We start from the raw sequence: 25772 nt of genomic DNA, 5'->3' as shown, positions 1-25772 counted from the left end.
CAGTACTGCACTGGAGTGTCAGCCTGGATTTAGTGCTCAAGTCTCTGGAGTGGGACTCTTCTTACATACAGCAAACCTTCATACAGCAGCGTCAAAACAATCAGGGGGCATCACTGGCCATGTAGCGGCTTACAATGTGGACACTACACTGTATCTCACCATAAAGGAAAACTGCAGCCCAGCAGCACAGCATGTTGCTGCACCAACATACATGCACTATCGCTCTGAGACACAGATGCCCAAATTGCCATTAAGACAATGTTCTGCACAAGCTGAGGGGGTTAGGGGGAATCTTTTTTTTATGTAGAAGATTGTTAGGGCATGGAATGCCCTACCAGAAACATTGGAGATAGCAGAATCCACAATAGCTTTTAAAAGTGAATCGGATAAATAGTTGAAAAAGAAAATTCAAAGGGATGCGAGGAAAGAGCGACTAGGTGGCTAGGCCTTCCAGAGAGCTGCCACAGGCACGATGGGCCAAATGGCCTCCTTCTGTGCTGTAAAATTCTATTGGAGGCCTGATTGGATCAGCCAATCTTTTTTTCATTCCAAATCCTTTCCTATTTAGTGACATTCAAACAGGAGAAGGCAATTTGGCCCATTTTTTGGTTGATCTCAACCCATTACCCTGCCATATCCCTCAAACTCCTTCTTTCTCCACAAAGTCATCTTGCTGCCTATTGAATCAATCAATCCTATTTACTGTAGGGTGAAATTGGCTAGAACTGTTAATTAAATACCAATATTTCTTGCTAGGTCTGAATTGGTCAATTGTTGGGTTTCGATTTCCATTAGGACCATCCTTGTTGGCCTTTGAATCCTCTCCAAAGTACCAATGTAGGCTGTCCAAAACTGTGCATAATATACTCCGCCATTGCTTACATGAAGTTAACAGAGTCCTACAGGATAATAGGCAACTTTATTTTAATTCATTCTTAGGTTAAGGGCATCATTGGCAAGGCCAGCATTTATTGCCCAGCCCTAATTGCCCTTGAGAAGGTGGTGGCGAGCTGCCTTCTTGAACTGCTGCAGTCCGTGTGGTGAAGGTGCTCCCACAGTGGTTAGATAGGGTGTTTCAGGATTTTGACCCAGCGACGATGAAGGAACGGCTGATATATGTTCCAGTCAGGAGGGTATGACACTCAGAGGGGAACTTGGGGGCGGTGGTGTTCCCATGCCCCTGCTACCCTTGTCCTTCGAGGTGGTGGGTGTCGTGGGTTTGGGAGATGTTGCCGAAGAAGCCTTGGCGACTTACTGCAGTGCATCCGGTGGACAGTACACACTGCAGCCACGGTGTGCCGGTGTTGGAGGGAGTGGATGTTTAAGGTGGTGGATGGGTTGCCAACCAAACTGTTCCCCGAATAGTCACCTACCTGTTTTTTAACTTCCGAGCTCTCTGCAGGAGTTGGCGTGATCACTTCTTTTGTTTCAGCTGAAGCTACTTTTTGCACTTCTTCAAGACTGGGCTGAGGATTCCTACTGTACTCCTCTCCTGAAAATACCAAAAAATGCTGCAATGGGATGAGGTTCAGAAAAGCATGTGGCAGCCTCAAGAACAAGGCATAGCCAGCTGTTCATCCATTGAGAAAATAAACCATTGAATAAAGCCCAACTGATCCAAATGTCACATCTCAACTGTGTGTGTGTGTGTGTGTGTGTGTGTGTAACAGTGACAGAATAAGGGTATGAGGTTCGTGTGTGTAACAGTGACAGAATAAGGATACGAGGTTTGTGTGTGTGTGTAACAGTGACAGAATAAGGATACGAGATTTGTGTGTAACAGTGACAGAATAAGGATATGAGATTTGTGTGTGTGTGTAACAGTGACAGAATAAGGATACGAGATTTGTGTGTGTGTTTAACAGTGACAGAATACATAGGATTACATAGGATATACAGCACAGAAACAGGCCATTCAGCCCAACCAGTTTATGTGGTGTTTATGCTCCACTTGAGCCTCCTCCCGTCTTTCTTCATCTAACTCTATCAGCATAACCCTCTATTCCCTTCTCCCTCATATGCTTACCTAACCACCCCTTATATGTGTGGTAAACCACTGTTGTTAGTATTGTTGTACTTGTCTGTGCATGCCTCAGCTGACTCCGCCCCTGGCTCCACCCTCATGGCTGGGTATAAAGGTCGCTGCTCAGAAGCCTCCGGCCCTTTTGGATACCAGGCAACCCCAAGAGGCATGCTCTGTTCTTTGGTAATAAAAGCCTGTTTATTACTTACTCAATCTCCAGTCTTTTGTAGCAATTGATAGTGCATCAATTTTATTACCAAAGTTAAATGTTGGCTGCGGATGCTGATCAACCGATGGCGCAAAACGCTGAGCAGCAGGCGCTGCTGCGAGCCCTCAGACCAACATGCCTGGACCTAGACCCCCAAGAAGCGGGTTCGTCGACTAAATTCGCACAATGGCTGCGTTGCTTTGAGGCGTATCTGGAAGCCTCGACCGTGACTCTTGATGAAAATAAACTGAAAATCCTGGCCTCGAAGGTGAGCCACCAAGTCTATACTTTAATCCAAGATGCGACGACCTACGCGGCGGCTATCGACCTACTGAAAGGGCAGTATGCACGCCCGGTTAACACGGTCTATGCCAGGCACCTTTTAAGATCTCGCAGACAGCAGCCCGGGGAATCGGTGGAAGCCTTCCTACGGGCACTGCGGGTACTCGGACGCGGCTGCGACTGCAAGGAAGTATCGGCCGCGGCACATGCGGAGGGACTGATACGAGACGCTTTCGTTGCGGGTCTAAGGTCCGACTACTCCCGGCAGAGGCTGCTGGAGAAGGGTGAAATAGACCTGACAAAGGCAGTGTCCCTCGCGCTCTCGCTCGACGCGGCCCACAGAAATATGGACGCTTTCTCCCCTCATCGCCCCGCGCCGTGGACGCCGCAATCTTGGGCCATGGGACCGCCACCTCCAACTGCTGCAGCGATGTCCAAGGCACAAAAATGCTATTTTTGTGGCCAAGCTAAACACCCTAGAGCACGCTGCCCCGCGAAGAATGCTACCTGCTCCGGCTGCGGGAAGAAAGGTCACTACGTTAGCGCCTGCAAAGGGAAGACCGCTAACGCCAGCAGCGCTGCGTGCGAACCGTGGGCGCAGCCATCTTGTCCGCCATCTTGGGCTCCCCCAGCCGCGTGGGGACCGTGGGCGCCGCCATTTTGTCCGCCATCTTGGACGCCTCCGACTTTGGTTACGGGGGACCCGGACTCCACCACCGCCTCATCGGACGACCGCATCGACACGCTTGAACATACGCTGGCTTCCGTGACGCTGGATCAATCTCTCCCGCATCAACTGTCCAGGTCCATGATGGACATTACGGTAAACGGCCGCGCCACTACCTGCCTTTTTGACAGCGGGAGCACGGAGAGTTTTATACACCCCGACACGGTGCGCAGTTACTCTCTCCCGGTCCTGCCGACGCGTCATCGCATCTCTATGGCTTCCAAAGCCCAGTCAGCGGACGTCGGTGGCTACTGTATGGTGACTCTTTCAGTGCGGGGTACTGAATACAAAAATTTTAAACTTCTGGTCCTGCCCCATCTCTGCGCTGCCGTCCTACTGGGGTTGGATTTTCAGTGCCACCTTAAGAGTGTCACTTTAGCGTATGGTGGACCCCTCCCCCCTCTCACAGTCTGCAGCCAGCAGTTTTTAAATCGCCCGCCGCGCGCCATTTGCAGCCTCTCCACCCTTAAAGTCTCCCCCCCCTCCTTGTTCGCTAACCTCACCCGCGACTGTAAGCCCATCGCTACCAAAAGTAGGCGTTACAGTGCCGGGGATAGGGGTTTCATTAAATCCGAGGTAGCGAGACTCCTGAAGGAAGGGATTATCGAGAGCAGCAATAGCCCATGGCGAGCACAAGTGGTGGTGGTGAAGGCTGGCGGCAAACAGCGCCTAGTTATTGACTACAGCCAGACGATCAACCGCTACACCCAGCTGGATGCATATCCACTCCCCCGCATATCTGACATGGTCAATCAGATAGCACAATACCGGGTGTTCTCGACGATTGATCTGAAGTCGGCATACCACCAGCTCCCCATCAGGGCTGAGGACCGCCAGTACACAGCTTTTGAAGCTGACGGTCGGCTCTATCACTTTCTCAGAGTTCCCTTCGGCGTCACCAACGGAGTTTCTGTCTTCCAACGGGAGATGGACCGGATGGTTGACCAGAACGCGCTCCAGGCCACTTTCCCATATCTAGACAACGTCACCATCTGCGGCCACGACCAGCAGGACCACGACGTTAATCTAGAGAAATTCCTCCGGACGGCCCAGCGGCTGAATCTCACATACAACAAAGACAAATGTATGTTTCGTACTACGCGCCTTGCTATTCTTGGCTGCGTAGTGGAGAACGGAGTCATCGGCCCAGACCCCGATAGAATGCGCCCCCTTATGGAGCTCCCCCTCCCCCACTGCCAGAAAGCACTGAAGAGATGCCTGGGGTTTTTCTCTTACTATGCGCAGTGGGTGCCCAACTATGCGGATAAAGCCCGACCCCTCATCAAGTCCGCCTCCTTCCCCCTGACAGCAGAGGCCTGTGCAGCCTTCACTCTCATAAAAGGAGACATTGCGAAGGCCACAATGCACGCTGTGGATGAGTCCCTTCCTTTTCAAGTGGAGAGCGACGCATCCGACTTTGCCCTAGCTGCAACCCTTAACCAGGCGGGGAGACCCGTGGCCTTTTTCTCAAGGACCCTCCAGGGCCCCGAGATTCGACACTCCTCTGTCGAAAAGGAGGCCCAGGCCATTGTGGAAGCCGTGCGACATTGGCGGCATTACCTGGCCGGAAAACGATTTACCCTGCTCACTGACCAGCGTTCAGTGGCTTTTATGTTTCATAATAAGCAGCGGGGCAAAATCAAGAATGACAAGATCTTAAGGTGGAGAATCGAACTCTCCACCTACAATTACGATATCTTGTACCGGCCCGGGAAACTCAATGAGCCCCCAGATGCCCTATCACGTGGTACGTGCGCCAACGCGCAGGTTGATAGGCTACAGACCCTCCACAATGACCTCTGCCACCCGGGGGTCACCAGGTTCTTCCATTTTATCAAATCCCGTAACCTGCCCTACTCCATCGAGGAGGTCAGGACCATGACCAGGAACTGCCAGATCTGTGCCGAGTGCAAGCCGCATTTTTATCGGCCAGACAGAGCGAGCCTGATCAAAGCCACGCGCCCCTTCGAGCGGCTGAGCATCGATTTTAAAGGGCCCCTCCCCTCCTCTGACCGCAATGTGTACTTCCTCAATATAATTGATGAGTACTCCCGTTTCCCGTTTGCCATCCCTTGCTCGGACATGACCAGTACCACGGTCATTAAATGTCTGAATGACCTCTTCGCCTTGTTCGGTTTCCCTAGCTATATCCATAGCGACAGGGGCTCATCTTTTATGAGCGACGAACTTCGGCAGTACCTGCTGGCGAGAGGCATTGCTACAAGCAGGACCACCAGCTACAACCCCCGGGGTAACGGCCAGGTGGAAAGGGAGAATGCGACAGTCTGGAAGGCAGTCCTTTTAAACTTAAAATCTAAGGGCCTTCCGACCTCCCGCTGGCAGGAGGTCCTCCCTGCGGCGCTCCATTCCATTCGGTCGCTGCTCTGTACACCCACCAATGCCACTCCTCACGAGAGAATGTTCTCCTTCCCCAGGAAGTCCACGTCGGGGATTTCGCTACCAACATGGCTGACTTCTCCAGGTCCCGTCCTACTGCGGAAGCACGTGAGGACCCATAAGGCGGACCCCCTGGTCGAGAGGGTGAGCCTCCTCCACGCCAACCCGCAGTATGCTTACGTGGTGTACCCGGACGGGCGGGAGGACACAGTCTCCATTCGAGACCTCGCACCTGCAGGTGCTCCTGAAACACCCTCTTCGCCACCCACCGCTACTCCTGCCTACCCCCAGGACACAGTCCCCGCACGAGACCTCGCACCTTCGGGTGCCTCTGAGAGACCACCATCGCTACCTCCCATTACCCATGCTCTGACCCCTGTAGACGGCATGCAGCAGCCCCAGGGTCCGCCACCTGCTACACCTCCTCTGAACGAGACACCGGGTTCACCGTTGGATGCTGCACCATCACCGCCGCTGCTGCGACGCTCAGGACGGCTTACAAGGCCTCCTGATAGACTTCAGTACACGAATTTTTAGTGCACTTCACCCCGCCGGACTCAATTCTAAACAAGGGGTGAATGTGGTAAACCACTGTTGTTAGTATTGTTGTACTTGTCTGTGCATGCCTCAGCTGACTCCGCCCCTGGCTCCACCCTCATGGCTGGGTATAAAGGTCGCTGCTCAGAAGCCTCCGGCCCTTTTGGATACCAGGCAACCCCAAGAGGCATGCTCTGTTCTTTGGTAATAAAAGCCTGTTTATTACTTACTCAATCTCCAGTCTTTTGTAGCAATTGATAGTGCATCAATATGCAACTGTACTATTCGCTTCAATCACTCCCTGTGGTAGTGAGTTCCACATTCTCACCACTCTCTGGGTAAAGAAGTTTCTCCTGAATTCCCTATTGGATTTCTTGGTGACTATCTTATATTGATGACCTCTAGTTTTGCTCTTCCCCACAAGTGGAAACACTCTCCCTGTATCTAAAATCATGAAAGGTTTTGATAGAGTAAAGACCTCTATTAGGTCACTCCTCAGCCTTCTCTTTTCAAGAGAAAAGAGACCCAGCCTGTTCATCCTTTCCTGATAGGTGTACCCTCGCATTTCTGGTATCATCCTTGTAAATCTTCTCTGCACTCTTTTTAGAATATGGTGACCAGAATTGCACACAGCACTCCAAGTGTGGTCTAACCAGGGTTCGATACAGGTTTAGCATAACTTCACTACTTTTCAATTCTATCCCTCTAGAAATAAACCTTAGTACTTGGTTTGCTTTTTTATGGCCTTGTGAACCTGTGCCGCTACTTTTAGTGATTTGTGTATTTGTACTCCGAGATCCCTTTGTTCCTCTACCCCATTTAGCTTTGTATTTTCTAAGTAATATGTGACCTCCCTATTTTTCTTACCAAAATGTAATACCTCACATTTATCTGTGTTGAACTTCATTTGCCAATTATATGCCCATTCTGCAAGTTTATTAATGTCCTCCTGTAATTTGTTGCAGTCCTCCTCAGTATTGGCTATCCCCCCACCCCCCAATTTGGTGTCGTCCGCAAAATTAGAAATTGTGTTTTTGATGCCAAGGTCTAAATCGTTAATATAAATTGCGAACAGTGGACACAGCACTGATCCTTGTGGAACACCACTTCCCACCTTCTGCCACTGTGAATAGCGACCCTTTACTCCCACTCTCTGCTTTCTGTCTTGAAGCCAGTCAGCAATCCATTCTGCTACTTGTCCCCTGACTCCGCAGTCCCTGACCTTGTTCATCAGTCTATTATGTGGTACCTTATCGAAGGTCTTTTGAAAATCTAGATAAATTACACTGTTACCGTGTTACCTCTTCAAAAAATTCAATGAAGTTGGTCAAGCAAGACTTTCCCTTTTGAAATCCATGCTATTTATTATTATATTTTTTGTTTCTAGATGTTCTTCTATTTTCTCCTTTAGTAGGGATTCCATTATTTTTCCTACCAGCGACATTAAGCTGACTTGTCTATAGTTTCCTAGGCATGTTCTATCTCCCTTCTTAAATATCGGTATTACGTCAGCTATCCGCAGTCCTCTGGCACTACTCCTTTTCCTAACGAATGACTAATTATGTGTAGTAATGCCTCTGCGATCTCTTCCTTAGATTCTTTTAAAATACGTGGATGTAATCTGTCCAGACCAGGGGTTTTATCCTCTTTGAGTTTGATTAGTTTAGTTAATATATCCCCCTTTTTAAAAATTTTAATTACACTTATCTCATTACTAATCTCATCATCCGATGTCATCTCCACCTGTTCTATCTCCCTGGTAAATACTGAAGCAAAGTAATTATTTAATATCTCTGCCATCTCTCTATAAGGATACAAGATTTGCGAGTGTGTGTTTAACAGTGACAGAATCAGGATATGAGATTGACAGACTTTCTGATCAGCAGTGCCAATTTTCTAAACCGAGGACTATGTGGGTAATTTTGCCTTTGTGCGATGGTGTAAAATGGGCACTAGCGAGTCGGCAGCCCGTTTTACACCTCTTCCCATTTTCCCTGACTTCCAATGGAAATAAAAATGGGGAAGAGATGATAAATGGGCTGCCGATTCGCCGTTGCCCGTTTTACAGCGTCGCACAAAGTCAAAATGACCCGCTAAGTGTCTTGAAACCACGCGCAGCTAAGTCTTTAAGGTGACTGGCAAAAGAGCCAGAGGCGACATGAGGAAATTTGTTTCTACGCAGCGAGCTATGATGATCTGGGATGCGCTGCCTGAAAGGGTGGTGGCAGCAGATTCAACTTTCAAAAGGGAACTGGATAAATACTTGAAGGGGAAAAATTTACAGGGCGATGGGAGTGATTGGATAGCTCTTTCAAAGAGCCGGCACAGGCACAATGGGTCAGAAGGCCTCCTTCTGTGCTGTGTCATTCTACGATTCTTCGTTCACCCAAACACCCCAACTGCAAGAAGACAGTGTGGTGGAAAACTAACAACTGGTGCTGGGCACAACTTGGGTTCATATCTGCCATTCCCCCACACTGCAGATCTCCCCATCACAGCTACATTGCTATGGGGGAAAGCAGGTATTTCACCACCCCCTGAGAGGGGAGGGGGTGGCAGGGGCAGGAAAGAGTGGGAAAATAATTCTAAGGCGCTTGGAAGCAGCAAGGTTAGTCAACGTCACCCGAATTTAAAAGATTGCAACCTCACCGTATATCCATTCATTTTTTATAAAGGTCTTGGGTGGAAGAGTTTGTTCCGCCGTAGACTCCTTGGCCTCTGGTGGGTGTCACAGTGCACCCTATCCAGCAGCACCCTCTGGAGCCAAGTTTCCGACATTGTGGTATTGGCAGGGTGCCTCACCCGCTTGGTGCTTGTATCGGAAGTTTGGGAGGGCGGGTGCTACGTGCAATGCTCCAGTTGATGTAAACAGTAGGAACGAATGATCTGGAGACATAGCAACGAATGATCTGGAGACATAGAAACATAGAAGATAGGAGCAGGAGTAGGCCATTCGGCCCCTCGAGCCTGCTCCGCCATTCAATGAGTTCAAATCCCACCATGGCAGCTAGGGAATTTAAATTCAATTAAATAAACCTGGAATAAAATAACGAGTATCAGTAATGGTGATGGTGACTGTGAAACTATCGGATTGTCGTAAAAATCCATCTGGTTCACTAATGTCCTTTAGGGAAGGAAATCTGCTGTCCTTACCCGGTCTGGCCTATATGTGACTCCAGGCCCACAGCAATGTGGTTGACTCTTAACTGCCCTCTGAAATGGCCCAGCGAGCCACTTATTCAAGAATGCGGTTCACCACCACCACGAGCAATAAATGCTGGCCTTGCCCGCGATGCCCACATTAAAAGGAAATGGTCAGAAGGTCGTGTGCGGCACGTGGCTGAACTTCCAATGCGTTCTGCCGATGAGGCTCCTCGCCAGCAGAAAATGATCCTTCATGTCTAGTCAATTCATGACAATAACCACACTGGTCTTGCACTGAGACAGCACTGTTGTAAAAGGACGTCAAAGCCGTCTCAAAACTCACACCTACGCCATCGAGCGTGTGGGTCAAATCTATCCACAACACTTTAATATTCCACACTGATTTGGTTCTACTGATACACATCTGGGAATCCTTAATCCAAATGGAACTATGTGACATACTTTGCTTACAGTAACAAGGCTGTTAATCATTATGCAATATAAAATGTGATGTATTACGGAGAAGTGCTAATTGCCAGCTGTCATCATATCATTATCTCACTTTACAAGGACAGCAGGTTTCGATGAGACTCTCCTCTGACCAGAATTCAGAAACTCTGACGTTTCCTCTCCTTTTGTTCAACTGGGAGTTGAGCATGGGGCCACTTTCCACATGTACAACAGCCAACTCTACCTCTCCAATTCAATTCAATTCAATTCAAATCGCTTTATTGGCATGACAAGGTACATCTTATGTTGCCAAAGCATCGAAAAACATTCATGCAAGGCTGGTGCTCTGCAATCCCACTGGCTGCCCAATGTCTAAACTTGAATGAGTACTAACTTGCCACAGTTCAATGTTGGTAAACCTGAAAACCATCCTTGTTCTGTTGTTATAAAGTATTTACAGCACAGAAGCAGGCCATTCGACCCAACAGGTCTATGCTGGTGTTTATGCTCCACACGAGCCTCCTCCCACCCCTCTTCATCTCACCCCATTAACATATCCTTCTATTCCTTTCTGCCTCATGTGTTTATCTAGTTTCCCCTTAAATGCATCTCATATTTATTGCCCCTCTTTCTGGTCTCACCCGCAAGTAGAAACAGCTTCTCTATGGCCACCCGATCAAACCCCGTCATAATCTTGAAGACCTTTATCAGGTCACCCCTCAGCCTTCTCTTTTCTAGAGAATCTTTCCTACAACTACTACTACAACTTGCATTTAAATAGCGCCTTTAACGTAGTAAAACGTCCCAAGACGCTTCACAGGAGCGATTATCAAACAAAATTTGACACCGAGCCACATAAGGAGATGTTAGGGCAGTTGGTCAAAGAGGTAGGTTTTAAGGAGCCTCTTAAAGGAAGAGAGAGAGGTAGAGAGGCGGAGAGGTTTAGGGAGGGGATTCCGGAGCTTAGGACCTTGGTAGCTGAAGGCACGGCCGCCAATGGTAGAGCGATGATAGGTAAAACCTCTCAGTTCTGGTATCATTCTAGCAAATCTTTTTTGCAGCTCCTATGTGCCTTTGACTCCATCAACCTCCCCAAATGTTTGCTCTGGTTGAGCCTAGAGATGTGCAGCCTCGTCACTCGCTCCCTCGGACGGTGAGCTGGGCTTCCTATGCTGCACTTGCCCCATTGCTAAGATCACGCCCTTTCACCTTCCGAACAATGCCTCACCCGGCCCTAACTCAGCTCAGGAATTGATTTTGCAAGTGCCTTTCCCACGTGGCAATTTTCTTAATGGGCTCCGATTCCCACTTCTCTATAACTTGCATTCATATAGCGCCTTGCACGACCACCAGTTGTCCCAAAGCGCTTTAGAGCAAATTAAGTACTTTTTGAAGTGTAGTTACTGTTGTAATGTAGGAAATGAGGCAGCCAATTTGCGCACAGCAAGCTCCCAAAAACAGCAATGTGCTAATGATCAGTTTTTTTAGTGATGTTGATTTAGGGATAAATATTGGCCAGGACACCGGGGATAACTCCCCTGTTCTTCTTCGAATAGTGCCATGAGATCTTTTACGTCCACCTGAGAGCAGACGGGTCCTCGGTTTAACGTCACATCCGAAAGACGGCACCTCCTACAGTGCAGCAGCACTCCCTCAGTAGAGTGTCAGCCTAGATTTTTGTGCTCAAGTCTCTGGAGTGGGACTTGAACCCACAACCTTCTGACTCAGAGGCGAGCGTGCTGCCCACTGAGCCACAGCTGGCATACAGCTGAAAGGAAGGGAGAGAAGGAAAGAGAGGGAAAGAAACTAACTTGCATTTATACGATGTCCCAAAGCACCAGTCAATTACTTTTGAAGTGCAGTTACTATTATTATGTAGGATAAAGTTGCAGCCAATTTGCACACAGCAAGATCCAACAAACAGGAATAAGATGAAGGACCAGCTAATCTGTTTTCATGATGTTAGTTGAGTGATAAACACTGACCAGGACACTGGGAAAACTCTTCGGATAGTGTCTTGTGATCCCATCATGTCAATCGCAGGTAAGTCCATCTCTGACCATTTCCTCATATCGCTCTCCAACTACATCCCCCTTCTACCCACCCCAACCCTACTTCCTTCTGTATCCGCCCCTGGAAAAAACTCTCTCTCAACTCTCTTACAACTGAACTTATGAAATCCCAACTGTTCAGCCTTTGGCCCTCCATTCAAATTGACATTTTTGCAGCTACTGATCTGCTCAGCCACACCCTCACCACCACCTTTGATGACCTAGTCTCTATTAAAACAATTACTCTCTCTCACCCTGGCCATTCCCCCTGGTACGGCCCTCATCTTTGCTCCCTTAAGTCCAAGGGACACAGTCTTGAACGGATATGGCAGATAATTGGTTTAGCCATTCACCACCAGATCTGGCTGGACCACATAAAGCATTATCGGGCCCTGCTCTCGTCTGCCAAAATTGCTCACTATTCCAGAATCATTCTGGATTGCAAAGATAAACCCCGGCTTCTATTCTCCACTAACCATCTTCTGAAACCCCTCTCCTCTGTCTCTCCACCCTCACCTCCGACAACAAGTGTGAGGAGCTCATGGACTTCTTTGTCTCTAAGATTGAGACCATCCGTTCAGCTGTCTCTGCCACTTCCCTTCCTTCCCCTAGCCCACCAGACCAAACTTCCTCTAAGGTTCCCCCCTTCCCTAGCCCTGAACTCACATCTTTCTCTAGTTTCTATCCGATCTCCCCTCATGACCTCTCCATGCTCATCTTGTCCATGAGACCCACCTCCTGCTCCCTTGACCCTATCCCACCAAACTGCTGACCACTCAACTTCTTTTTCTGGTTCCCATGTTAGCTGACGTTGTTAATGGTTCTCTCTCCTCAGGTACTGTCCCCCTCTCCCTCAAATCTGCCGTCATCACCCTGCTCCTTAAAAAAAAACCTCGACTCCTCCATCCTTGCAAACTACCGCCCCATCTCCAACCTCCCTTTCCTCTCCAAAGTCCTTGAACGTGTTGTTGCCTCCCAAATCCGTGCCCATCTTTCCCGCAACTCCATGTTTGAATCCTTCCAATCAGGTTTCCACTCTTGCCACAGAACCGAAACGCCTCTCATCAAAATCAGAAATGACATCCTTTGTGACTGTGACAAAGGTAAACTATCCCTCCTCGTCCTTCTTGACTTGTCTGCAGCCTTTGACACGGTTGACCACTCCATCCTTCTCCAACACCTTTCCACTGTCATCCAGCTGGGTGGGACTGCACTCGCCTGGTTCCATTCTTATTTATCTAATCGTAGCCAGAGAATCACATACAACATCTTCTCTTCCTGCTCCCGCATTGTTACCTCTGGTGTCTCCCAACGATCTATCCTTGGCCGTCTCCTATTTCTCATCTACATGTTGCCCCTTGGCAACATCATCCGAAAAAACAGTCTCAAATTCCACATGTATGCTGATGACACCCAGCTCGACCTCACCACCATGTCTCTCGACCCCTCCACGGTCTCTAAATTGTCAGACTGCTTGTCCGACATCCAGTTCTGGATGAGCAGAGATTTTTTCCAATTAAATATTGGGAAGACTAAAGCCATTGTTTTCGGTCCCCGCCACAAACTCCGTTCCTTAGCCACTGACTCCATCCCTCTCCCCAGCATCTGTCTGAGGCTGAACCACACAGTTCACAACCTTGGTGTCATATTTGACCCCGAAATGAGCTTCCGACCACATATCTGCGGCATAACTGAGACTGCCTATTTCCACCTCTGTAACATCGCCGGTCTCCGCCCTTGCCTCAGCTCATCTGCTGCTGAAACTCTTATCCTTTGTTACCTCTAGACTCGACTATTCCAACGCACTCCTGGCTGGCCTCCCACATTCTACCCTACGTAAACTTGAGGTCATCTAAAACTCGGCTGCCCGTGTCCTAACTCGCACCAAGTCCCGTTCGCCCATCACCCCTGTGCTCGCTGACCTACATGGGTTCCTGGTAAAGCAACGCCTCGATTTCAAAATTCTCATCCTTGTTTTCAAATCCCTCCATGGCCTCCCCCCTCCCTCTCTCCTGTAATCTCCTCCAGCCCCACAACCCCCCCGAGATATCTGTGCTCCTCTAATTCTGCCCTCTTGAGGATCCCTGATTATAATCGCTCAACCATCGGCGGCCGTGCCTTCTGTTTCCGAGGCCCTAAGCTCTGGAATTCCCTGCCTAAACCTCTCCGCCTCTCTACCTCTCTTTACTCCTTTAAGACGCTCCTTAAAACCTACCTCTTTGACCAAGCTTTTGGTCACCTGTCCTAATATCTCCTTATGTGGCTCGGCGTCAAACTTTTTGCCTTAAAATACTCCTGTGAAGCGCCTTGGGATGTTTTACTACATTAAGGCGCTATATAAATACAAGTTGTTGTTGTTTTAGGTCCACTGTCCAATACCTTCAGTTGCTTCATCAACGACCTTCTCTGCGTCATAAGGTCAGGAATGAAACTGTTAGTTGACAATTCCAAAGGGTTCAGCCTCATTCACAACTCCCCAGTAGGACATGGCTTGGGCTGACCAGTGGCAGGTAACACGGGTGCCACATAAATGTCACGCAGTGACCATGTCCAAAAGGGAAAGGCCTAGCTATCTCCCCCTGACCTTCAACAGCTCTCATTTTTGCTCATAGTCTATGGTGAGGAACCTTATCAAATGTCTTCTGGAAGTCTATATAGACAACATCCATAGATGCCGCCCCCTTATTCACCGGCGCAGGCTCGATGGGCCGAATGGCCCCCCTTCTGTGCTGTACTATTCTATGATTCTATGCTAGCGGCCCCGTCAAAAAATGTAAATAGATTAGTTCGACATAACCTACCCATCACAGATCCATACTGACTATCTCTGAACCAATTATGTGCTCAAATCTTGCAGTGCGACGCGAGTGCCAACACTCCAAGCTGACACTCAAGCGAGAGAATCTACAGATCTCTGGAGGCACAGAACATCACCTTGTGGGTTTTGGTTTGCTTCCAGGGAGGCCAATCACTGCAGCTGGCAAACAGAACTGGCCGCATGAGCTTTTGACATTGCTGTAAGGGCATTTGGCCAACGTTGTAATTATAAACAACTACAATTTTGCCCTTGCCTAGGTTGTTTCACAGTTGCCATTGGGATGAAACAGGATGAATCCGGAGGAGGAACAACTAACACAGATTGCAGAAACACTTCAAGGAGAAGTTGTACGTCACGGTGCCACGTAAGGGGAAGGTTTATACAAAATGTCTTCTTATCCCAGGTCGCCCAAAACTAGCATTTCTGATGTAAATAACCCCTCCGTGGCCTCGCCCCTCTCCCTATCTCTTTAACCTCCTCCTGCCCTACAACCCTCTGAGATCTCTGCGTTCCCCCAAATTCTGGCCTCTTGTCTATCCCCCACTTCCTTCACTTTTCTTCCAACATTGCCTTCAGCTGCCCAGGAGACCCGAAGCTCTGGAATTTCCTCCCTAAGCCTCTCCGCCTCCATTAAGTTGCTCCTTAAAACCTACCTCTTTGACCAAGCTTTTGGTCACCTGTCCTACTATCTCCTTCTTTGGCTTGGCGGCAATTGCTGTCTGTTTACACCCCTGTGAAGTGACATTTTACTACATTAAAGGTGCTATATAAATGCACGTTGTTGTATACAACACTGAAATAAGAGTCAGCTGAGAGTTCTCAGCAACAGTATAAATACTATTCTTTATAACAATTAGTATTGGGGGGGGGGGGGGCGGGGAAGAAAGTCAGTGTAATGCACCTTCGCTTTAAATGCCCAACTCTGCCAGTCCCGCTCAACTGACACACAAGAACGAATGACCAGTGCAATCAGTGGTCGCTACTTGAATCATACGATGCACACACATTGTATGCACCTACCCGAGTCATGTCCTCTTTTCTGATTTGCCTTGGCCGCTGTTATCGTTGTGTAGAGACGCTGGAGCTCAGTGTTAAACACTCTTCCGTCTTGCACGTTAATGGCCTCGGACAGACTCTGCAACAAAAGAGATCCCAAAGTGACACGTTAGAGTGCAGTGTCATTCCACCTGTTTCTCCATGGACTGTAACTTTCGGTTGGTGACTCGCAGGCGCCCCCTGTGTTAGCACTGAGTAGGTGGTCCCAGGCGTAAACCAGTCTAATTTCAACAATAGCCCAGAGCAAATAACAGTAACTCAACTCATAACGAGTTGGAACGTTAGGAGAATTTGGGGTACCTCGTCTTCAGAATGACACTGATGCATTGGAGAGGGTCCAGAGAATTACATAGAATTTTACAGCACAGAAACAGGCTACACGAGCCCCCTCCTACCCTACTTCATCTAACTCTAATCAGCATTCCCATTAAATGCATCTATTCCCTCTGTGACATGCCTTGGGACACTATATAAATGCAAGTTGTTGTTCTGGCACATCTGCGATTTGATGTTGGACGACCACATTGCTGGTTGTTGGGTCAAGTGGAGTGGCAGGGAGGTGAGCTGGGTGTCATCAGCATACAGAAGGAAACTGACACCATGCTGTCAGATGATGTAACCGAGGGGCAGCATATAGACAAGGAATGTAGACACTGAGGAACAATGGGAATGGTATGATCATCAATAGAGGAAGAGGCAAGGAAGGCTGAGATGGAGGCTAGGTATTCTATGGCGAGTGTCTCATCTCCTGACTCCCCAAAGCCACCATCTACAAGGCACAAGTAAGGAGTGTGATGGAACACTCTCCACTTGCCTGGATGAGTGCAGCTCCAACAACACTCAAGAAGCTCGACACCATCCAGGACAAAGCAGCCCGCTTGATTGGCACCCCATCCACCACCTTAAACATTCACTCCCTCCACCACCAGCGTACCGTGGCTGCAGTGTGTACCATCTACAAAATGCACTGCAGCAACTCGCCAAGGCTTCCCAAACCCACGACCTCTTCCACCTCGAAGGACAAGGGCAGCAGGCGCATGGGAACACCACCACCTCCAAGTTCCCCTCCAAGTCACACACCATCCTGACTTAGAAGTATATTGCCGATCCTTCATCGTCGCTGGGTCAAAATCCTGGAACTCCCTACCTAACAGCACTGTGGGAGTACCCTCACCACACAGACTGCAGCGGTTCAAGAAGGCGGCTCACCACCACCTTCTCAAGGGCAACTAGGGATGGGCAATAAATGTTGGCCTTGCCAGCGACGCCCAGATCCCATAAACAAATAAAAATAGATAATTATAGAGACAGAGAGAGAAAGACAGAAAAAGAGGAGAGAGAAAAAGACAGAGAAAGAAAGAGAGGGAACAAGAAAGAAAGAAATAGAGAAAGAAAGAAAGAGAGTGGGAGGAAGGGGTTGATCACTAGCAGGGACAGAAGGTATCAACCAGCTAATGACATACCTTATGCTACTGAGGCCTCTGCTACCTGTTCAGGTGGACGTAACAGATCCTATGGCATTGTTTGAAGATAAGCAGGGGAGTTAAAACTGGTGTGCTAGTCAACATTTACTGCACTTCAAAAATAATTAATTGGCCATCGAGCGCTTTGGGACGTCCTGAAGTCGTAATAAAAGGGTGGTAGAGAGAAAACGGGGAATTGCAGACCGGTAAGCCTGACATCGGTAGTGGGGAAAATGCTAGAGTATATTATAAAAGATGTAATAGCAGAGCACTTGGAAAACAGTGACAGGATCGGACAAAGTCAACATGGATTTACAAAAGGAAAATCATGCTTGACTAATCTACTGGAATTTTTTGAGGATGTAACTGGTAGAATAGATAAGGGAGAACCAGTGGATGTGGTGTATTTGGACTTTCAGAAGGCTTTCGATAAGGTCCCGCATAAGAGATTAGCGTGTAAAGTTAAAGCACATGGGATTGGGGGTAAGGTACTGTCTTGGATAGAGAACTGGTTGGCAGACAGAAAGCAAAGAGTTGGAATAAATGGGTCTTTTTCCGAGTGGCAGGCAGTGACTAGTGGGGTACCACAGGGATCGGTGCTAGGACCCCAGCTATTCACAATATATATAAATGATCTAGACGAGGGAACTCGATGTAATATCTCCAAGTTTGCAGACGACACAAAGCTGGGTGGGCGTGTGTGCTGTGAGGAGGATGCAGAGAAACTCCAGTACGATTTGGACAGGTTGGGTGATTATACTGCATTTGCCATGCATCTGCCCAATGTGGATAAATGCGAGGTTATCCACTTCGGTGGCAAAAACAGGAAGTCGGATTATTATCTGAACGGCAATAGATTGGGAAAAGGGGAAGTGCAACGAGACCTGGGTGTCCTTGTGCACCAGTCGCTGAAGGTAAGCATGCGGGTGCAGCAGGCGGTTAAGAAGGCAAATGGTATGTTGGCCTTCATAGCGAGAGGATTTGAGTACAGGAGCAAGGATCTCTTGCTGCAGTTGTACAGGGCCTTGGTGAGACCACACCTTGAGTATTGTGTGCAGTTTTGGTCGCCTTACCTGAGGAAGGATGTTCTTGCCATGGAGAGAGTGCAGTGAAGAATCACCAGACTGATACCTGGGATGGCAGGAATGACGTATGAGGAGAGATTGGGTCGATTAGGCTTATAGTGGCTAGAGTTTAGAAGAATGAGAGGGGATCTCATTGAAACTTATAAAATTCTGACAGGACTAGACAGACTAGATGCAGGAAGGCTGTTCCCGATGGCGGGGGAGTCCAGAACCAGGGGTCACAGTCTAAGGATAAGGGGTAAGCCATTTAGGACTGAGATGAGCAGGAATTTCTTCACCCAGAGAGTGGTGAACCTGTGGAATTCTCTACCACACAGGGCAGTTGAGGCCAATTCATTAAATATATTCAAGAAGGAGTTGCATATATTTCTTGAGGCTAAAGGGATCAAGGGATATGGGGAGAAAGCAGGGACAGAGTACTGAATTTGGATGATCAGCCATGATCTCATTAAATGGCGGAGTGGGCTTGAGGGGCTGAATGGCCTACTCCTACTCCTATCTTCTATGTTTCTATGTAAAAGGCGCTGTATAAATGCAAGTTCGCTCACATTAATTTCTCTGAACGTCGAGATGAGTCTCTGGACTGGAATGAGTTAACTTACCTCCAGTTATATCGCAGCCACCCAGGTGCACAGTAAAAAAATAAAATAATCAATACAATCCTCGGGTAAACAGCAGGATTTTCTCTGCAGATAAGGTGGCAAAGGTTCTCCTTAATTAGCTCTAATGCGCACTCTCACACCCTGAGCGCAAGGGGCAAAGTGTAGCAGATAGCATGGGCGTTCTATACACTCAGCAGTCCCCTTCTGGAACACCTGCACAGCTAACCGTGACATTGCTAGGCCAGACTGGATTTTAGACAAAGGACAGTTTCGCGGTGCAGCACAATTTGCCCAGCGGAAGGCTCTGCATTTGGAGAAAGGTGCAGTTAAGTTTAAGAGGCAGGTGTTTTCCACACCTGGGAATGTTGGCATTCATCCATTGATAACAGATACCTTACAGTGATATCAGTGAAGTGATTTCACCTTGAGATTCTGGTGATGGTCATAAAGTGCTCGAGCTTCATTCTCATGATTTATGAGGCCATCTAAACCCCTCGATTAGATTCCAGCCTGTAACTCACTTCCAGGTATCCATTATTCTATATATAAACCCCCTGAATCCCTCGATTAGATTCCAGCCTGTAACTCACTGCCGGGTATCCATTATTCTACATATAAACCATCTGAACCCCTCAATTAGATTCCAGTCTGTAACTCACTCCTGGGTATCTGTTATTCTATATATAAACCACCTGAACCCCTCGATTAGATTCCAGTCTGTAACTCACTCCCGGGTATCCATTATTCTACATATAAACCACCTGAATCCCTCGATTAGATTCCAGCCTGTAACTCACTCCCGGGTATCCATTAGTCTATATATAAACCACCCAAACCCCTCGATTAGATTCCAGCCTGTAACTCACTCCCGGGTATCTGTTATTCTATATATAAACCACCTGAACCCCTCGATTAGATTCCAGCCTGTAACTCACTCCCGGGTATCCATTATTCTATATATAAACCACCTGAACCCCTCGATTAGATTCCAGCCTGTAACTCACTCCCGGGTGTCTGTTATTCTATATATAAACCACCCGAACCACTCGATTAGATTCCAGCCTGTAACTCACTCCCGGGTATCTGTTATTATCTATAAATCCTCAAAGCAGAGCAGAGGTTCTTTTTTTGAAATGCTGCTGGTTCCAGCAGATGGATTGGGAGGGAAAGTGAAAGCTGTCGTGTGTATATATACTTCTGTCCTCCACAGTCATTCTGTGGCATGACTTGACTCCCAAGTGTCTCAAAAAGTTGCAAATTAATACCCCAGCACGCAAAATGTGTCACCTACAAGGTGGACTTCATATTGGACGTGTATAATGCAAAACTGTCCATCCCGATATATCTTTTCTCCTCTTTGCATCCTCAGTGTATTCAAATCCATTCGCACTGCACTACATCATTCTTTCCCAGGATCTCAAAACCGTGGAACTCTTCAACTCCCTCAATCTGTCCTTTCTCCTACAACCCACCAGCTTTTTAGACTTTAAGCTCGACACCTCGCACACCGATGTTGAAGATTTGGTAGGCGGAGAGGGGGGGGGGAAAGAGTGAAGATGTTACAGATCCAAATGGGTCATCGGGCCCGTCTTTCGGATGAGACGTTAAACCGAGGCCCGGTCTGCTCTCTCAGATGGACGTAAAAGATCCCTTCTGCACTATTTCGAAAAAGAGCGGGGATGTTCTCCCCAGTGTCCTGGGCCAATATTTATCCCTCAAACAACACATAAAAAGCAGATTATCTAATAATCATCACATTAAACCGAGGCCCCGTCTGCCCCCTCAGGTGGATGTAAAAGATCCCACAGCCGCTATTTAAAGAAGAGCAGGGGAGTTCTCCCCGGTGTCCTGGGGCCAATATTTATCCCTCAACCAACATCACTAAAACAGATTATCTGGTCATTATCACATTGCTGTTTGTGGGAGCTTGCTGTGCGCAAATTGGCTGCCGCGTTTCCTACATTAAAACAGTAACTACACTTCAAAATGACCTAATTGGCTGTAAAGCGCCATGGGACGTCCTGAGGTTGTGAAAGGCGCTATATAAATGCAAGTTCTTTCTTTCTTTTCTTTCATCTATACATAGTCTTCCTTACAGACGGCAATGAAGTGTCACTGTAAAGAAGCAATGACTGTCAATGGACTGTGCAGCAGTGCACTGTAATTCAAAGCACTCAGATGTTAACTGGGGTGTGTCGTTGTGCTCGGCAGCCTGTTGTTACTGTGCGACCTGGGCAGCAATCATGTATGCGTGGCTTGGTTCATGCAATGTGCCGCCAGACAACTTTATCTGCAGGGACATCAGGAAATTCCACTCCCTCCTTCCTCCCCGCGGCAGTCGGGTGTGCTTCAGCGGGTTTTGCGCAGTGAAGTTTATCGTTGGGCGGGAGAGATGCTTGTCACTTGACTCCCCCGCTCAGGCCATTAGGCCCAACTGGTCCGTGCCAGTGTTTGTGCGCCACAGGAGCCTCCTCCCACCCTTACACTAAAGCAAAATACTGCGGATGCTGGAAATCTGAAATAAAAACAGAAAATGCTGGAAATGCTCAGCAGGTCAGGCAGCATCTGTGGAGAGAGAAACAGAGTTAATGTTTCAGGTCGATGACCCTTCAACATTAACTCTGTTTCTCTCTCCTCCCACCCTTCTTCATCTAACCCAATCAACATATCCTCTATTCCTTTCTCCCTCGTGTGTTTATCTAGCTTCCCCTTAAATACATCTACGCTGACGTAATAAAACTCACTACACACTTGGTTTGAGCATAAAGCAAGGCTTTAATCAACTTGTTTCAGAACATGGAAGCCTAGTTGTATCCACTAGCTCCTTTTCTTTACAAAATGTCCCTGGGCAAGCTGGGGCCAACGCCCGAGTATTTATACTCCTTGGACGGCACCACCAGCTGGCCGTCCAGTGTTACTTCATAGGCAGTTTCTCGATGATGAGATTTATAACATACGCTATTCGTCTTAACCACTCTTTGTGGTAGTGAGTTCCACATTCTCACCACTCTCTGGGTAAAGCCGTTTCTCCTGAATTCCCTATTTGATTTATTAGTGACTATCTTATATCTATAGCCCCTAGTTCTGGTCTCCCCTACACGGGGAAACATTTTCTCTATGCTTATCCCATTAAGCCCTTTCATAATCTTAAAGACCTTTATCAGGTTACCCCTCAGTCTTCTCTTTTCTAGAGGCAAGAACCCCAGCCTATCCATTCTTTCCTGATAGGTATAACCTCTCAGTTCTGGTATCATTCGAGTAAATTTTTTTTTGCACCTTCTCCAGTGCCTCTGCATCCTTTTCATAATATGGAGACCAGAACTGTGCACAGTACTCCCAAGTGTGGTCTAACTAAGGTTGTATACATAAGAACATAAGAAATAAGAACAGAAGTAGGCCATACGGCCCCTCGAGCCTGCTCCGCCATTCAATAAGATCATGGTTGATCTTTGACCTCAACTCCACTTTCCCGCCCTATCCCCAAATCACTTGATTCCCTTAATATCCAAAAATCTATCGCTCTCAGCCTTGAATATACTCAACGACTGAGCATCCACAGCCCTCTGGGGCACAGAATTCCAAAGATTCACCACCCTCAGAGTGAAGAAATTCCTCCTCATCTCAGTCCTAAATGACCGACCCCTTATCCTGAGACTGTGACCCCTAGTTCTAGACTCTCCAGCCAGGGGAAACAGCCTCTCAGCAGCTACCCTGTCAAGCCCTCTAAGCATGTTACATGTTTCAATGAGATCACCTCTTATTCTTCTAAACTTCTCTCATTCTACTCAATCTCTATACAAGGTGAACATAACTTCTCTACTTTTCAATTCTATGCCTCTAGAAATGAACTTCAGTGCTTTGTTTGCTTTTATTTTAATGGCCTTATTAACCTGCGTCGCTACTTTTAGTGATTTGTGTAACTCGTGCTCGTTAGCTGATCTTGGGTAGGGTAAAGAACTGTCTTCCCACAATTGACCTCAATGAGCTGGGCGAAGGTGAGTTGAGGGAAAAAAATTAAATCAACCGAGGCTTCTGCTCCTGAATGCTACGCACTGACTGTCGCGAGAAGGTGCAAGTCTGCGGACAGGATCAGGCTTAAGTGCGATGCCCTCCATGGCCAGATAGCCTGCTGGCACCCACACACGGCAAGAGGGCTGCCACTGCACGAATCAGAGCCTTCCGAAGAGGAAGGAAGATCTTTGATTTTTTTTTTTAAAAAGGAACTCAAACGGATTTGCTGACATGAAACCAGAGACTAACTCGTATAACACACTGTCAACGAAAGCTGCCCGCTTTGAGACAATTAACTCCCGACTTGACCCCATCTCCCTGTGATTTATAGCGAGTTTCTACGTCTTTCCACTAATCCAGGGAAGGATGAGTTCGGAGAGCGTTTCTCGGCCTAGCCACCCGTCACACCCCATGGATCAGATCAAAACAATAAACCCAAGGGCCCACCCCCCCACCCCCAGTCTACTGCACTTCACAGCTGATAAGAACTGCTGACACCCGCTTTATTCTGTAACGTACTCCGAGCAGAGACTTACCAAGTCGAAGTAGAAATTTGTTCTTAATAAACCAGCAGGGATAACTAGGGCGAGTGACCAACAACAACAACCTGCATTTATATAGCACCTTTAACACAGTAAAATGTCCCAAGGCGCTTCACAGGAGTGTTATCGGACACCGAGCCACATAAGGAGATATTAGGACAGGCGGCTAACAGCTTGGTCAAAGAGATAGGTTGGAGCATCGAGAGGTAGAGAGATGGAGAGGTTTAGGGAGGGAATTCCAGAGCTTAGGGCCCAGGCAGCTGAAGCCACGGCCGCCAACTGTGCAGCGATGAAAATCGGGGATGCTCAAGAGGCCAGAATTAGAGGAGCGCAGATATCTCGGAGGGTTGTAGGGCTGGAGGAGGTTGCAGAGAGATAGGAAGGGGCGAGGCTATCGAGGGACTTGGAACCAAGGATGAGAATTTTAAAATGGAGGTGTTGCTGGACTAGGGGCCAATGTAGGTTAGCGAGCACAGCGGGTGATGGGTGAGCGGGACTTGTTAGGAAACGGGCAGCAGAGTTTTGGATGAGCTCAAGTTTATGGAGGGTGGAAGATGGGAGGCCGGTCAGAAGTGCGTTGGATATCCAATAATCTCTGCTGGAAAGTGTACGCGCATTTGCAGTCGGGTGAAGACCGGGTCATGTTTGGCTGTGATGCCTCCCGATTGCTGAATAGCCTGCTGACGGTCCTCTATAGGCTCACACATGAAGAATGGCCATGTGAGAGGAGCAACAATTTTTTTTAAACTACAGATTTGAAGAGATAGAAATGAAGAAGACTAGAAAATACTTTTCTTTCTAAAAAAAAGCACACAAAAAAATAAAGACAGAAATTTGGAGGAACAAGTCTCTCTGGGATACTGAATAAAGGAGAGATTATTAGGCGTGTTTGCATCAGGTAAAGTATTAAAGAGTGGTGCTCCTTAAACACCAAGAACGGAGAGAGTGGAGGAGACAAACAATACAGTAGACCGGTTCGGGATTGCTCCTTAATAAAGGGGGAGCAAGCGGACATGATTGTAGAATTCGAGCGAAGCCTGTTAAAAGCAAATGCAGGAAAGATTTCTTCATACAAAGAACCGTGAGAAGGCCGTAGATGCAAAGTTACAAGGGAGACGGGAACTTACTTGGGATGGAAGGGTACAGGAAACTCTTTTATCCAGCACCGACGGGACTGGCGTGGTGCCGGTTGATCAAAAAGTCCGGATTACAGAGAAGTATAGTTAAAAGGTACGAGAGCTCCATACACAGCAACAAATCCAGGCTTCCCTGTTGCTTAGCAACAGGTGCAGGAACCCCGGCCACAGACCAAGCATCCCTGTTGCTTAGCAACAGGTGCAGGAACCCCAGTTACACAGCCACAGATCCAGGAATGGCCACTAACATGAAGTAAAACTTACCTGAACCTACTCCTGAATTTTGCCGGTTAACAGAGATTTCCGGTTATTTAGATGCCGGTAAATCGAGAGTTTCCTGTATTAAGGGATACGGGGTAAAAGGCAGCTGGTTAAAAAGGCCTCGCTGCATTGACTAACAAAAATGAGGGGAACAAGCCCGGTGAGGCGATTTGTTTCCATCTTCGGTGCTTTCTTCCTGTCTCCGCGAGAATTGTCCCTTCCTGGTACTCGGAGGGGAGTTAAGTTCAAGTTCGCAGAGATCACAGAATGGAATCGCGTTGAGAGGTGGCAGAAACGTTTCACAGTCCGTTGGTCCCAGAAGACTATTATTGACTCTCGAAGGGTAAAAGGTCAAGTACCGTGACCCTGGCAATTACTGGCCCATCAACACAAGCTCTACGTTGGGAAAACACTCAAGCTGATCATCAATTAAGTCATCCAAGCCCCGTTAAACACGAGTGGGGACAATGATTACCACAGAACGTCAGGGAGAACCCTCAGAGAGTTACCTGCCGTTATTTCCCCACCTCACACATACAGGAGAGTGAGTGGATTGGGTTGGGATCACGACAGATTTGATTATATGTGGTCTGTGGAAGGAGCAGGGCAAGTGAGCTTATTTCATTTTATACTTTTGGCCCCTCGTTGCATCAACTTAGAAGCATACACGTTTATGGCACAGGAGGAGGCCATTCGGCCCACTGTGTATTTGCTGGAGCTGTCCCACAACTAATCCTACTGTCCCGCTCTCTCCCCATAACCCTGCATCATGTTCTGTTTCAAATAGAATGATACAGCACAGAAGAAGACTTGTATTTCTATAGCGCCTTTCACGACCTCGGCATCCCAAAGCGCTTTACAGCCAATTAAATACTTTTGAAGTGTAGTTACTGTTGTAATGTAGGAAATGAGGCAGTCAATTTGCGCACAGCAAGCTCCCACAAACAGCAATGTGATAAAGACCAGATCATCTGTTTTT

The 25772-nt window shown here is 47.8% G+C and overlaps 1 protein-coding gene across 1 annotated transcript in view; it reads right to left on the bottom strand.

Moving 5' to 3' along the window:
- nhej1 (nonhomologous end-joining factor 1) overlaps window positions 1-25772 on the bottom strand; it is a 289544-nt gene that overhangs the window by 4045 nt on the left and 259727 nt on the right. Inside the window, exons 5-6 of the mRNA XM_085986798.1 lie at window positions 15658-15772; window positions 1374-1492 (exon numbers count right to left, since the gene is read on the bottom strand). Coding sequence (XP_085842924.1) covers window positions 1374-1492; window positions 15658-15772 — 234 coding nt within the window. The remainder of the gene's footprint in view (window positions 1-1373; window positions 1493-15657; window positions 15773-25772) is intronic.

The sequence above is a fragment of the Somniosus microcephalus genome, chromosome 4, assembly GCF_052327205.1.
Source record: "Somniosus microcephalus isolate GS21.2 chromosome 4, FLI_Smic_1.0, whole genome shotgun sequence".
NCBI lineage: Eukaryota > Metazoa > Chordata > Chondrichthyes > Squaliformes > Somniosidae > Somniosus > Somniosus microcephalus.
Note: the sequence above shows the minus strand (reverse complement) of the source record. Positions and strands in the feature narration are given on the sequence as shown.